This window comes from Taudactylus pleione, unplaced genomic scaffold (assembly GCF_031769625.1).
Source record: "Taudactylus pleione unplaced genomic scaffold, aTauple2 ptg000171l, whole genome shotgun sequence".
Classification (NCBI taxonomy): Eukaryota; Metazoa; Chordata; class Amphibia; order Anura; family Myobatrachidae; genus Taudactylus; species Taudactylus pleione.
The window spans coordinates 1,495,903-1,510,476 of NW_028284573.1; the positions used below are offsets into that span (position 1 = coordinate 1,495,903).

A 14,574-nucleotide genomic window follows, 5' to 3' on the forward strand; every position below is an offset into this window, starting at 1 on the left:
ATATAAGGGGCTAGAAGTGAGGGCCAAAGCCTCTTTGTTCCAGATTGCCCACCCTCCCTTCCCTTTGCAATTATTGGCAGGTTGTTGTAGTTAATTATGTAATTATGTAGTGGCGGAAAGAACGGCAGTTCACCAGTCCGGGTGCAATTATGAGTTAAGGGCGTTCCCTTCGTTGACTGGTAGTTGGCTGTACCAACCTAACGGGGGGCAGTATCATCACCTAAACGGGTGGGTAGTCAAGTTAGAGAGTGAGCGTTACCTTTTGTGTTTGACATGGTTTACATGGTTATGTGTATGCACTCTGGGCGATCTACGCCTGCTATGTCTTTTGTTGTTTGTGTGTGGGCATAGCAGATCTGGCTGATTTCTGGCCGTCCTTTCTTTGCCACCATACATCCTTAATTAATTTAAGAATTAATAAATAATATTAATTTCTCCAATAAATCGCCATCAAGTTATCTGCCAAATCCACGTCTCAGTGTCTTTATTTTATGTAGTATGATAAGTGGTTTGCACACATGACAACACCTCATCCGATAGAAGGTTTATGTGTGTGCTAATAGTATAGGAACTATACCCTGTAATGATCACCTATATTTATGGGGTATTGGGGGAGATGTACTAAGCTCAGAAAAGTGATAAACTGCAGAGTGATAACCACCAGCCACTCAGCTCCCAACTGTCATGTTACAGGCTGTGTTTGAAAATGATAGTTGGGAGCTGATTGGCTGATCGTCATCACTCTCCAGTTTATCATTTTGCAGAGCTTAGTACATCTGGCCCATTGATTGAAAAGATTGACATAAAAATTAAACATTGCCTTTTGAGAGCTCAGTGCGTGTCCTGGGAGGCTGGGGCAACATTGCCAGCCCCCTACCCAAAATTTACTATGGTGCTTGGCAATGCCTGATCCACTTTACAGCATGCAGACATGTGACATTGGGACAAAATAAGCCCGCCTCCATCTACAGAGCTCCACCCACTTGGTTAAAAAATTGCTCCACTCTGGGTGTGTGAATTGTGGGAGGTGGGAAGTCTGCTATTCTGCCCCTGCGTACCCCTAACTTAGGGCCATAATCAATTAGGTGCAAAAAATCTGGGCTTTTCGCATGCCGGACTTTTCGCACCACATCGGAGGTTTAACAGGGGATAAAGTATCATGTGTGTGCCCAGCAGAAAGGTAAGTGGCAAAAAGTCCGGTGAATTTTCGGGAATTCATCCTGGCATCCCCCTAAAGATGTCCTGACACGGGGGATCACTATGGGTACCCGCGATTTTGCCTGCTGAAGGTAATTGGGGTTGTTTAATAGCCGCGGCAGGTGCATAAATGTGCCTATGAAGAACTAGTGAAGAATAACACTTAGCTTTTTTTTTTGCTAAAAATAACTATGCCCATCAAATTTGGGGTACAAGAAAATGGGTGTAAGCATATTTTTAAATCCCTAAAGTTATTTTTTTTAATTCTTCAAAAATGGACCTGCCGCTACCAGCCTCATTCTTGAAAACACCTGCCGCATACTTGGGAACCCCCCGGGATCAATTTCGCTAGTTTAGAAGTTTGTCCCCCAAATTAATTTTTTTTACCCCACAATTACAGTACCTTTTTTGGGGTATCCTGAGGACTTTTTTTAATTTTTTTTACACAGAATACTTTTATGGGACTCTCCCAGGGGTGCAGGCTATTTTTTTTAAGGCTGCACCCCTAAACCCCAATTCTTCACTTTTTTCCACCATGTATTACATGGAGAAAAGTTATCCCCATTTTTTAACTATGCGAAAAGTCTTTAAAATTTAATACGGGGATAATTGAAACAGGCAAAAATGTCATCATCCGTCTCTTCCTCAAATTAAATACGGCCCATAGTCTGATACTTTATTTTCTGCATGTATGGCTGCTGCTAATGTCTGTGCGATGACATCACAGTGGTCTTATGATGTCACAATGAGTGGTAAGCCAGGGCAGCACACTAGAGTGTATGCGGTTTCCTGGTGCCTCTTAGAGTGAGAAGCGATTGCTGGAGCTGGTTGTGTTTTATTGGAGAGTGTATTGGTAGTTATAGGTTATAGTTTTTATAGTTTTATTTTCCTTAGTGTTAAGCTTAGATAGTGTTAGTTATATTAGGTTTGTTTATAAGTATTATTTATAGTTTAGTTTAGGATTTAGCATTTAGACTAGTATATAGTATAGTTATTTAGTTTAGGATTTAGCATTTAGAATAGTATTTAGTATAGTTATTTAGTTAGGAGTTAGCATTTTAGTATAGTTATTTAGTTTAGGATTTAGTATTTAGATTAGTATAGTAGTAGGAGAGGAGTTAGGCCGGCACATTAGGGAGCAGCCATGAGCTGTTTCCGCTTCAGCATATTCCGCCGATGCTTCCGGAGAGAGGTAAGTGCTCGGTTATTGTTATTTGTGGTACTTTGTTATTTGCACAATTAGGGTTTTTCATGGATCTCAAAAGGGGGCGGGTCTTACCTGAAAGTGGGCGTGTCTGGGCATAGGTGGCGGCGTTTTGTCCCAGTTTATTAGGCCTAAATGTCAGGAGGTGTCTGTGCCCAAATCTGACTAAGCTAAAAGGTCATTTATTATTATTATTTATAGTATTGCTGGTTCTCAGTGGCCGCAAATCATAGTCGTTACATATGAGCTGGCATGGTTGTTCTAGTCCAGGGTGTACACCATGCAGCCTTCCAGCTGCTGTGGAACTACACATCCCAGCATGCCATGCCACAGTGTAGCTATTAGGGAATACTGAACTATGGCAGGGCATGCTGGGATGTGTAGTCCCACAACACCTGCAGGGCCACATGTTGAAAGCCCCTGTTAGTCTATGAAAACCCCACCTCATGTACCCTTATGCCTGTAACATGGGGCACTGATGAGTACCTGCCATTCTGTACCACACTGCTTGTACCTAACAAGGAAAAGGGCCTCAGTATAATGACTGTTATATCATTCATGCTGTAAATACATTTATTAGTTGCTTATAATATGGGGAAACTTGTGTATTAGTCGCCCTGTAAATATATCAGTGACTACAGTGTTATGTAATAGTGGTGATAATGATGATGATAAGCTGGAGGTAATTACTCTATCTTGCTGCATTTCATTATATTGGTCTTTCATATAAATTAATAGAGATTTGTGTTTTACACTTTTCTTTCTGCTCCATTGTAAGTAAATATGACTTTCCCTTTGTGTTACTGTATTACTGGATACATAAATGATACTCCTGCCTGTGATTCCAGCAGTAGAATACAGAAAATTTACATTATGCCCATTACTTGGCAGTTGGCGAGACCATTACTGCTGTAGCAGGGCGTTGTGCCACCCTGTGCCGGCCCCACCCCCAATCACGTGCTGGCATGATGTCACACTGAGGGGGGGTTGCCCTCCCTAGGAATTACAGCACTATCTGGAGCATCTTAGATTGCTCAAGGCGGCTCTACAGGCTACAGGGTGCATCTGCATTAGCGTTACTGGCTGCAGACGGCCATTCCAGGCACCCCCGCAAACCAAGTGCAGATGCCGTGGGGCAGCCACAGTACCGCCCCATGGAGCTGCCCCCTGGGAGACAGTACTGCTCGCACACCGCTAGGTATGGCCCTGGAGACCATCATATATAAATGTACACAGAAGTGGTTAGTGCAGCCTGGGTGAGCTCCGCATAGAAAGCAGTGACACATGTTTATAATGGATGCTGGGCAGAAGAGGACGTTCCTTATGTATAGTGATATAATCACACTTGTCTGCCTGCTCTGATAGTAACATAAAATGGATTTTTATTATGTACAATATATCTGAATGTCCTACAAGAGCTGGAGATACGGAATACTTTCACTAGTTTATTTATTAAACCTTTTTCTTTGTGCAAGAAAAAAAAGACTGGTCTCCACGGGGTCCCCTGAGCTAATGGACATACTTCTGCCACTATAATGCTGCTTCTTGGCTGTTCCCAACAGCATAGGCCAGGGGTAAGCAACATGCTGCACTACTGTGGTACTATACATCCCAGCATGCCCTGCCACAGTTTAGGATGCCCTAACAGCAAATCTGTGGCAAAGTATGCTGGGATGTGTAGTTTCATAGCTGCTGGCATACAAGGCCAGCACTAACATTAGACAGCCGCCTAAGGGCGCCAGTCTCTGGAGGCGGCCACTGAGTCCACAAAAAAAAATAAATGGCATAATTTGTGGCTGAGTGGCATATAATGAATTTGTGGCACAGCTGTGTGGCATATTATGAAATCGCAGCAGTGTTACATTATGTCATGTTAGCATAAGGAACATTATGATTTTGGTGCTCTAGTGTGTGCAATATTCTATATAGTATATATGAATGTGGGACACTGCTGTGTGCAATACTCTATATAGTATATATGAATGTGGGACACTGCTGTGTGCAATACTCTATATAGTATATATGAATGTGGGACACTGCTGTGTGCAATACTCTATATAGTATATATGAATGTGGGACACTGCTGTGTGGAATACTCTATATAGTATATGAATGTGGGACACTGCTGTGTGCAATACTCTATATAGTATATATGAATGTGGGACACTGCTGTGTGCAATACTCTATATAGTATATGAATGTGGGACACTGCTGTGTGCAATATTCTATATAGTATATATGAATGTGGGACACTGCTGTGTGCAATATTCTATATAGTATATATGAATGTGGGACACTGCTGTGTGCAATATCCTATATAGTATATGAATGTGGGACACTGCTGTGTGCAATACTCTATATAGTATATATGAATGTGGGACACTGCTGTGTGCAATACTCTATATAGAATATGAATGTGGGACACTGCTGTGTGCAATATTCTATATAGTATATGAATGTGGGACACTGCTGCGTGCTATATTCTATATAGTATATATGAATGTGGGACACTGCTGTGTGGCATATTATGTAACTGGGGAGACTGACACGTGGCATATTATGAATTGGAGGGAGCAGGGGCGGTTGGTAACATGTCGCCTAGTCACCCGGAAACCTTGCACCGGCCCTGCTGGTATATACCGCCCTTCGCTTACCATTGGCTCTGCATATCCTCCACAGTGTGTATGACGGACACAATGACATGCGCTTTCTGTATATATAAATACATGTATTATAAACCACACACAGGGATAGCGGCTCGGATAGGATAGATGACTCTCACAGACACTGCACTGGTCTGGTGGCTGACAAGGCTTTATATTGTATTATATAGATTACAATTGTATCACAAAAATGGGTGGAACCTAATTCCTAATGTTTCTGTTGTTTTAGAAGAAATCAGAAAAAGAGACTGTACAAAGCTCAGGGCAGGCTGCGGAGGTAAGTGTCCTTCATCCAGTCAGCATGTCAGCAACCACAAAGCCAAGTGCAATAAAATGCTGACAGTAACATTGTAATCATGTGGAATTAGGGTTAGGCATATTAGGGATAACTTTATCCTAAAAAATCAACATCATGACTATCATCATTGACAATGTGGACATTCTGGCAGTATCACATGATGTCACTGCCGACATGTCACCTGCTGACATTTGAAACATGTTGATATTGTGAACATGCCGACATATACCCAAGCTGTCCCTAGTAACAGGCTTGTTGCTGTGCAGGATATTATATATATTAGAGAAGTATCACACCCATCTCTGGGGTAGTGTTTCCCTGCTAAGTGCAGTTATGTTATGTACAAATGGAGGGGACATGGTCAATGTATGTATAAAAGTCATTTATTACATGCATTTCAGTATGTATCAATACACTAGGCTACTATCCATTTTTCAAAATATTCAAAAAGGGATTATTAGAACATCATGTGATAACAGCAGCATGCCACATAGCATACAGAATGTAAGTAGGGCTGGCCATACAGATGAGGGGTATGAATATAATACTAAAAGCAGAGGCATATCTATAATGGGTGCAGGGTGTGCAGTGTACAGGGGCCACTGGGTCCTAAACCACACACCCTGCACCCCATCCTTCAATACTCATCTCTCCGTAGTCCCATGTTGGCGGCAGCAGTTATGTACAAATCACCGTTCCATTTTCCCACCGTTTTATGCATAAGCAGAAGGAAAATCACTGGGATAAGTGGCTGCCACACCATTTCCCCAATGATCTGCGCATGTGCAGTAGACTTTGGCACAGCGCTAGAGTATAGTAGTGCCCAGAGTCTACTGCTGCACTCAGTATGCTGCCGGCTGCTGGGTAGAGAGGAGGGGCCCTTGGAGAGAAACTGCACATGGGCCCCCCTACTATCTTATTATGCCCCTGACTAAAATGTTCTGGTAAGGAAGTAAAATGATAGAAAAATGCTGAGTGAGGGGAGAGGTGTGGAAGTGCCTCCCAATAGTCCTGATCAGGGCTGCCAAGAGATCATCCAGACTTTGTGCTTGGGGGTAACTGGCCATGCCCATCAGGGGGCCTCTGATTGTGGTGGAATGTACTAAGGGTCGTGGCTGCTCCATCATATGAGTGCACCGGGCAATGGACCCCCACCAAATCATTTCCCAAGAGTGAAGGGCCAGTAACTATCTATGGCATCGGCTCTTATCTCCAGTCCTCAAGTTCCCCAAACAGGTCACAGTTTCAGGATTTTTGACAATTGCTATCCCAGAAAAATAGATGAACTCATTGGTGCATGATTGAAGAAATCCAGAAAACATGAGCTGTGGTTAGTTCAGGACTGGAGTTGAGAACCCCTGGAATGAGGGATTATATCAGCAGATTTAGCACTATATCTGTCATGTATTATAGACTGATATGTGTCTACATTATTGTGTAGCAGTTATACAATTGTTGTGTATATAACAAGATAGTGAATAGCTTATCTGAGTGTTATGATCACTAATGCAGCAATGTTTATAAGCCATGTCCTTGTCCTGCATTGTATTGTACTGTAAGTCACTGATTTCTTCTCTTGTGGCTCCATATAAATAAAGGATGATTATAATTAGGGATGTGCGCCGGACCATTTTTGGCGGATTTGGATTTGGATTTGGTTCTAATTCGTCATCCGGCTTTGGATTTGGATTTGGATTTGCCAAACTGCGGTGACTGGCTTTGGATTTGGATTTGGATTTGGATTTTTTGCCAAAATTGGCAAAAAAAGCTAAAATTACATAAATTGGGCTTTTTTTTCTTCCTAGAGTGTTATTTACCTCAATAACATTAATTTCCAGTCATTTACAGTCAATTTAGACCACCTCACAGCTTAAATTATTCGTTTCACCATTATTGGCCAAAGGTTGCAGTGAGCTGACTGGTGACCAAGCGTCAGAGCAGCGGCGCAGTGGCACAGACACCACAGTTTAAAGCACATCTATGAAACTATGCCACACAGCAGTGGCAGAAATGAAAGGTAGTGCTAGATGGAATTGTCCTTGGGCCCTCCCACCCACCCTTTATGTTGGATCTTAAAAAGGACATGCACACTTTAACAAACAAAGCATTTCAGCGACAGGTACTGCCACTTTGTGGCTGAAGTGCTTGGTTTGTTTGGGCCCCCACAAAAAAATCTTCCAATCTACTAAAGGCAACAGGTCTACAGTGGCATGATGTCACCATCATTGCCATCCTCACCCTCATCAGTGTGTACATCATCCGATTCCTCACACAATATCAGTTCATCCCCGCTGGAATCTACCATTACAGAAGTATCTGTACTGTGACGTGATTGGTGGGAAAGGTTTTCCTCGTGAAATTTCCAGTTCATTTTAATGAACATCATTTTTTCTACATTTTGTGGAAGTAGCCTCCTTCGTCGTTCACTCACAAGGTTCCCGGCTGTACTGAAAACTCTCTCCGAGTACACACTGGAGGGTGGGCAGCTTAAATAATGCAAAGCCAGTTTATACAAGGGTCTCCAAATTGCCTTTTTTTTCTTCCAATATTCGAAGGGACTCTGTGACATGTCTACGTGTATGGTGTCCTGAAAATAATCCTCCACCATTCTTTGGATGGTAATCGTATTAGATGGAGTTGCGGTAGAGGTGTCACTGGTGTTGGGCAAATCTTTTAGACCCGACCAGATGTCAAAATGTTGACTTGACTTATCTGCATCACCACTGGGTCTTTTGGAAAAGGTGCATTTTTTTCTGGCTGCTGCTGCAGAAACCGAAGGAGGAGACGTCATCGTAGTGCCATGTGTCACTTCAGCTGCCAACTTGCTCACCAGGAGCGCTTTGGTTCTTTTAAGATCTGGGTCAGTTGTAAAGAAAGACACAGCATATGACTTGAACCTAGGATCAAGAATGGTTGCTAAAATATAATGATCAGATTTCAAGATCTTGGCCACCCGTGGATCCTGGCGAAGCGAACAAAGGACTTGATCTATCAGTCCAGCATACTTTGCGGAATCACTTTGTTTAATATCATCCTTCAATTTCTCCAGCTGCTTTTCCAAAAGCGAAATCAGGGGAATCACCTTACTCAAGCTAGCAGTGTCAGCACTCACTTCACAAGTGGCAACTTCAAATGGTTTGAGCACCTTGCACAAGACAGAAAGTACTCTCCACTGTGCTGGGGTAAGGTACATTCCCCCTCCTCTCCCAATGTCATGGCTTGTCGTATAGCTATGGATGGCTTTTTGCTGCTCCTCCATCCGCTGAAGCATATACAGGGTTGAGTTCCACCTCGTTACCACTTCTTGCTTCAGTTGATGGCAGGGCAAATTAAACTGCTCTTGCAGGTGCTGCAATCTCCTGCACGCTGTTGCTGAATGCCGAAAATGTCCCGAAATTTTTCGGGCCACAGACAGCATCTCCTGAACGCCCCTGTCGTTTTTTAAAAAACCCTGCACCACTAAGTTTATTGTGTGAGCAAAACAGGGGATGTGTTGGAATTCACCCAGCTGTAATGCTTTCACTATATTTGTAGCATTGTCAGAAATCACAAATCCTGAGGAGAGTCCAAGTGGGGTAAGCCATGTTTCTATGACATCTCTTAGTTTTTCTAAGAGGTTGTCAGCGGTATGCCTCTTATTGAATCCGGTGATGCACAGAGTTGCCTGCCTCTGAATGAGCTAGTGTTGTTTGTTAGATACTGCTGCTGCTGAAGGCGATTCACCCACCCAGTGGGCTGTCACAGTCATGTAATCTTTAGTTTGTCCACTACCGCTTGTCCACATATCTGTGGTTAAGTGGACAGTGGGTACAATAGCATTTTGCAGACCAATAATTAGGTTCTGTTTAACGTCCTGGTACAGCCGAGGAATGGCTTTTCGGGTAAAATGAAACCGAGATGGAATTTGGTACCGGGGACACATGACCTCAACTAGCTGTGTAAATCCCACTGCATTAATTGAGGATATTGGACGCAGATCTAATATTAGCATAGCTGTCATGGCGTCAGTGATCCGCTGTGCGACAGGGTGAGAGCTGTCATACTTGCTTCCACTTGCAAGAGATTCTTTAACAGTCAATTGTTTTTTTGGTATACTACTAGTAGTCTTCTTTGTCCACTTCTGGGATGAAGATCCACCAGCAGCAGCAGCAGCAGCAGGCCTAGCGCTCAAAGATTCAGTTTCTTCTGAGGTGTCCTGGAAATTGGAGGAGTCACCGTGACTTAGCACTAATAAATTGGATGTTGTACTACCACTGATCATTCCTGAGGATATTGAGGAGGAAGGTGTTGTCGGTGGAGATTGCAGGTGCTGGGATTTAGTAGAGAGAAGGCATCTAGCTAATGCTGGACTGCTTGTTGTTATTTTTTTTGCAGTAGTTTCTGTTATCAAACACCTGTCATGAGCTCGCTGCAGATGACGTAATAGCGTAGAGGTTCCTAGATGTTTAACGTCCCTACCTCTACTAACTGTGGTCTCACAGAGGCTACAAATGGCTTGACAAACGTTGTCAGGGTTTGGGTAAAAGTAATTCCACACAAATGGATTTCTTGGTTCTATGCCCAGGCATGGCAATGGCCTTCTTATCTTGGCCAAGAGCTGCTTCCACTGGTGCCTGACTTATACAAATAATATCCTCATCCTCAACATCCTCATTAGTGCCAGCATCAGCTGCACATATATTCCTCTCATCCTCTTGCAATTCCACGGTGGCATCCTCAATTTCTATGTCCTCGGCAATACTGCTCATCCCCACAACTACAGATGGAAAAGAAACTGTGGAGGGCGGCTTCTCTGAAAGGTCAGGCTTACACATAGAAATGCCACTTGTGGACCCACTTAGACTCTCCTCAGGGATTTCTGACATTTGTGTTTCAAAAAACACAGTTTGTTCGACTGCCTTATTGGTTTTAAATTTTTTCACACTTCTATAGTCTGATTGAAAAGGTCTTTTATCATCACGAGAGGCACAAGATGCCTCACTGACAGCTGCAGAACCACCACTCAGAAATAAAGGGCAAAGCCTGAGTCTTTCCTTGCCGCTACGTGTGGTGAATGGTATGTTGCCAATTTTCTGTTTCTCTGCAAAAGTAGTAGTCTTTAGAGGTTTTTTTTTTGTCTTTACCCCTGTAAAATCTAAATTTTTTGATTTCAGGTTCCCTAAGGTTTTAAAGCCTCTACGCCCTTGAGCATCAGCTTTAGATAAAAGTGATGGACTTCCAGCCGCTGCAATGCTAGCATTTACATGTTGTTTCTGCTCTCCTCTCAGTTCATTCTCGTGATCCATATTACTTTATCACTATGAACTGGAGTCACAGAGCTTGTATACACACAGTGGGCTATGCCCTTTCACGGAGCTTGTATAATAGACACAGTGGGCTATGCCCTGTCACGGAGCTTGTATAATACACTCAGTGGGCTATGCCCTGTCACGGAGCTTGTATAATAGACACAGTGGGCTATGCCCTGTCACGGAGCTTGTATAATAGACACAGTGGGCTATGCCCTGTCACGGAGCTTGTATAATACACTCAGTGGGCTATGCCCTGTCACGAAGCTTGTATAATACTCAGTGGGCTTATGCCCTGTCACGGAGCTTGTATAATAGACTCAGTGGGCTATGCCCTGTCACGGAGCTTGTATAATAGACACAGTGGGCTTATGCCCTGTCACAGAGCTTGTATAATAGACACAGTGGGCTTATGCCCTGTCACGGAGCTTGTATAATACTCAGTGGGCTTATGCCCTGTCACGGAGCTTGTATAATAGACACAGTGGGCTATGCCCTGTCACGGAGCTTGTATAATACACTCAGTGGGCTATGCCCTGTCACGGAGCTTGTATAATACTCAGTGGGCTTATGCCCTGTCACGGAGCTTGTATAATAGACTCAGTGGGCTATGCCCTGTCACGAAGCTTGTATAATAGACACAGTGGGCTTATGCCCTGTCACAGAGCTTGTATAATAGACACAGTGGGCTTATGCCCTGTCACGGAGCTTGTATAATACTCAGTGGGCTTATGCCCTGTCACGGAGCTTGTATAATAGACTCAGTGGGCTATGCCCTGTCACGGAGCTTGTATAATAGACACAGTGGGCTTATGCCCTGTCACAGAGCTTGTATAATAGACACAGTGGGCTTATGCCCTGTCACGGAGCTTGTATAATACTCAGTGGGCTTATGCCCTGTCACGGAGCTTGTATAATACACTCAGTGGGCTATGCCCTGTCACAGAGCTTGTATAATAGACACAGTGGGCTATGCCCTGTCACGGAGCTTGTATAATACTCAGTGGGCTTATGCCCTGTCACGGAGCTTGTATAATACTCAGTGGGCTTATGCCCTGTCACGGAGCTTGTATAATACACTCAGTGGGCTATGCCCTGTCACGGAGCTTGTATAATAGACACAGTAGGCTATGCCCTGTCACGGAGCTTGTATAATACTCAGTGGGTTTATGCCCTGTCACGGAGCTTGTATAATAGACACAGTGGGCTATGCCCTGTCACGGAGCTTGTATAATACACTCAGTGGGCTATGCCCTGTCACGGAGCTTGTATAATAGACACAGTGGGCTATGCCCTGTCACGGAGCTTGTATAATAGACCCAGTGGGCTATGCCCTGTCACGGAGCTTGTATAATACACTCAGTGGGCTATGCCCTGTCACGGAGCTTGTATAATAGACCCAGTGGGCTATGCCCTGTCACGGAGCTTGTATAATAGACACAGTGGGCTATGCCCTGTCACGGAGCTTGTATAATACTCAGTGGGCTTATGCCCTGTCATGGAGCTTGTATAATAGACACAGTGGGCTATGCCCTGTCACGGAGCTTGTATAATACACTCAGTGGGCTATGCCCTGTCACGGAGCTTGTATAATAGACACAGTAGGCTATGCCCTGTCACGGAGCTTGTATAATACTCAGTGGGTTTATGCCCTGTCACGGAGCTTGTATAATAGACACAGTGGGCTATGCCCTGTCACGGAGCTTGTATAATACACTCAGTGGGCTATGCCCTGTCACGGAGCTTGTATAATAGACACAGTGGGCTATGCCCTGTCACGGAGCTTGTATAATACACTCAGTGGGCTATGCCCTGTCACGGAGCTTGTATAATAGACCCAGTGGGCTATGCCCTGTCACGGAGCTTGTATAATAGACACAGTGGGCTATGCCCTGTCACGGAGCTTGTATAATAGACACAGTGGGCTATGCCCTGTCACGGAGCTTGTATAATACACTCAGTGGGCTATGCCCTGTCACGGAGCTTGTATAATACTCAGTGGGCATATGCCCTGTCACGGAGCTTGTATAATACACTCAGTGGGCTATGCCCTGTCACGGAGCTTGTATAATAGACACAGTGGGCTATGCCCTGTCACAGAGCTTGTATAATAGACACAGTGGGCTATGCCCTGTCAAGAAGCTTGTATAATACTCAGTGGGCTATGCCCTGTCACGGAGCTTGTATAATACACTGAGTGGGCTATGCCCTGTCACGGAGCTTGTATAATACTCAGTGGGCTTATGCCCTGTCACGGAGCTTGTATAATACACTCAGTGGGCTTATGCCCTGTCACGGAGCTTGTATAATAGACACAGTGGGCTATGCCCTGTCACAGAGCTTGTATAATAGACACAGTGGGCTATGCCCTGTCAAGGAGCTTGTATAATACTCAGTGGGCTATGCCCTGTCACGGAGCTTGTATAATACACTCAGTGGGCTATGCCCTGTCAGTTGTCATGGAGCTTGTATAATACAGTGAGTAGTAGAGTACACATACACACAGTGGGCTTATTATGCCCAGTCACGGAGCACACACAAGGGCTTATGCCCAGTAAAGTCACAGAGCACTGCCTACTCTAATCTATCTAACACTAGAACAGACAGCGCACTAGCTAACTACCTAACTATGCGTCACGAGAGAAATGGCGCCGACTGCCGGGCGCCGCGCCTTTTTATTGAGGCCGAACGTCACTCGGCTCTCGCGAGAATCCGACGCCGGACGGGTGACGTTCGGCCTCGAGGTGGAATCCGAGTCAGGCGGGAACACCCGAACTTGCGTTCGGGTGGACTCGGATTCCACCTGTTCGGAGAGGTTCGGATTCCTCAGAATCCGAACCGCTCATCACTAATTATAATAATAACTGGGTCTTTCTGCCATTGAAGGTCTTACCACACAGACTGTATAACCTGGCTCCTACAGTGCAGGTCACTGTGAGGAAGGGCAAGAAAGGATTTGGGATGTCTACCACCAGGAACAAGGATAACTTTCTGGAGATTCTGACAGTAGCTAAGGATGGACCTATTGACCAAAGTGGTCTAAAAAAAGGTAATATAAATATTCATATGTGTAAGATAACAGTATTATCTAAAGTCAGATATATGTGCTGCCAGAAAAGTAATTGTATTAGTAGAATATAAAGGAGTAACTAATGCACTTACATGACAATGCAAATATATCCCATACTGTAAGCTCTCACGAGCAGGGCCCTCTTCCCTCATGGGCTATTTCTTCCCTCACTGTGGGGACTATTCATCATACCTAAATATTCTCTGGAGGTAATTAGGATTAGTACTGGCATGGAGTTCTACCTAATTTACCGGAGGATTCATTATTCCTCCTCTCCATCACTATCTATTCCGAAAAGATGTAATTTTTGCGATGACAGCTTTTCGGGAAATAGATAGTTTTCCCTCACTACTAGGGATGAGCGGGTTCGGTTCCCTGAGAACCGAACCCACCCGAACTTCGGGGATCCGGGGCGATCCGAGCCCAAGCTCAGATCTCCCTGTCTGCCCCGAATCCCTCTCCCGAGGCAAAACCTCGAGATCTGCTGTCGGATCTCGAGGTTTTGCCTCGAGCGGCCATTTAAAAAAAAATGCCTTTGCCTTTAATGGACAAAGTGCTGATTGGCTGACAGAGCCGTCTGTCACGGCTCTCAGCCAATCAGCATTATGGTGCTCATTTGCATGTAGCACGGACTCGTGAGATCCGTGCTACATGCATCTGTGTGATTGACAGTGACACAGAGCACAGATGGGTCAGTGAGACCCGTCTGTGCTGCTGTGTATTTCAATGACACAGATGCACGCACGGACCAGGAGATCCGTGCTACTTGCATCTGTGTCATTGACACAGAGCACTGACGGGTCCGTGAGACCCGTCTGTGCTGCTGTGGTAAAAAAAAAAAAAAAAAAAACCTG

The 14,574-nt window shown here is 44.5% G+C and overlaps 1 protein-coding gene across 1 annotated transcript in view; it reads left to right on the forward strand.

The window, feature by feature from the left end:
• The window catches only part of LOC148521282 (membrane-associated guanylate kinase, WW and PDZ domain-containing protein 3-like), a 199,005-nt gene that overhangs the window by 31,560 nt on the left and 152,871 nt on the right, over nt 1–14,574 (forward strand). The window contains exons 6-7 of the mRNA XM_088475401.1: nt 5,294–5,341; nt 13,537–13,699. Of these exons, the coding sequence (XP_088331527.1) occupies nt 5,294–5,341; nt 13,537–13,699 (211 nt within the window). The remainder of the gene's footprint in view (nt 1–5,293; nt 5,342–13,536; nt 13,700–14,574) is intronic.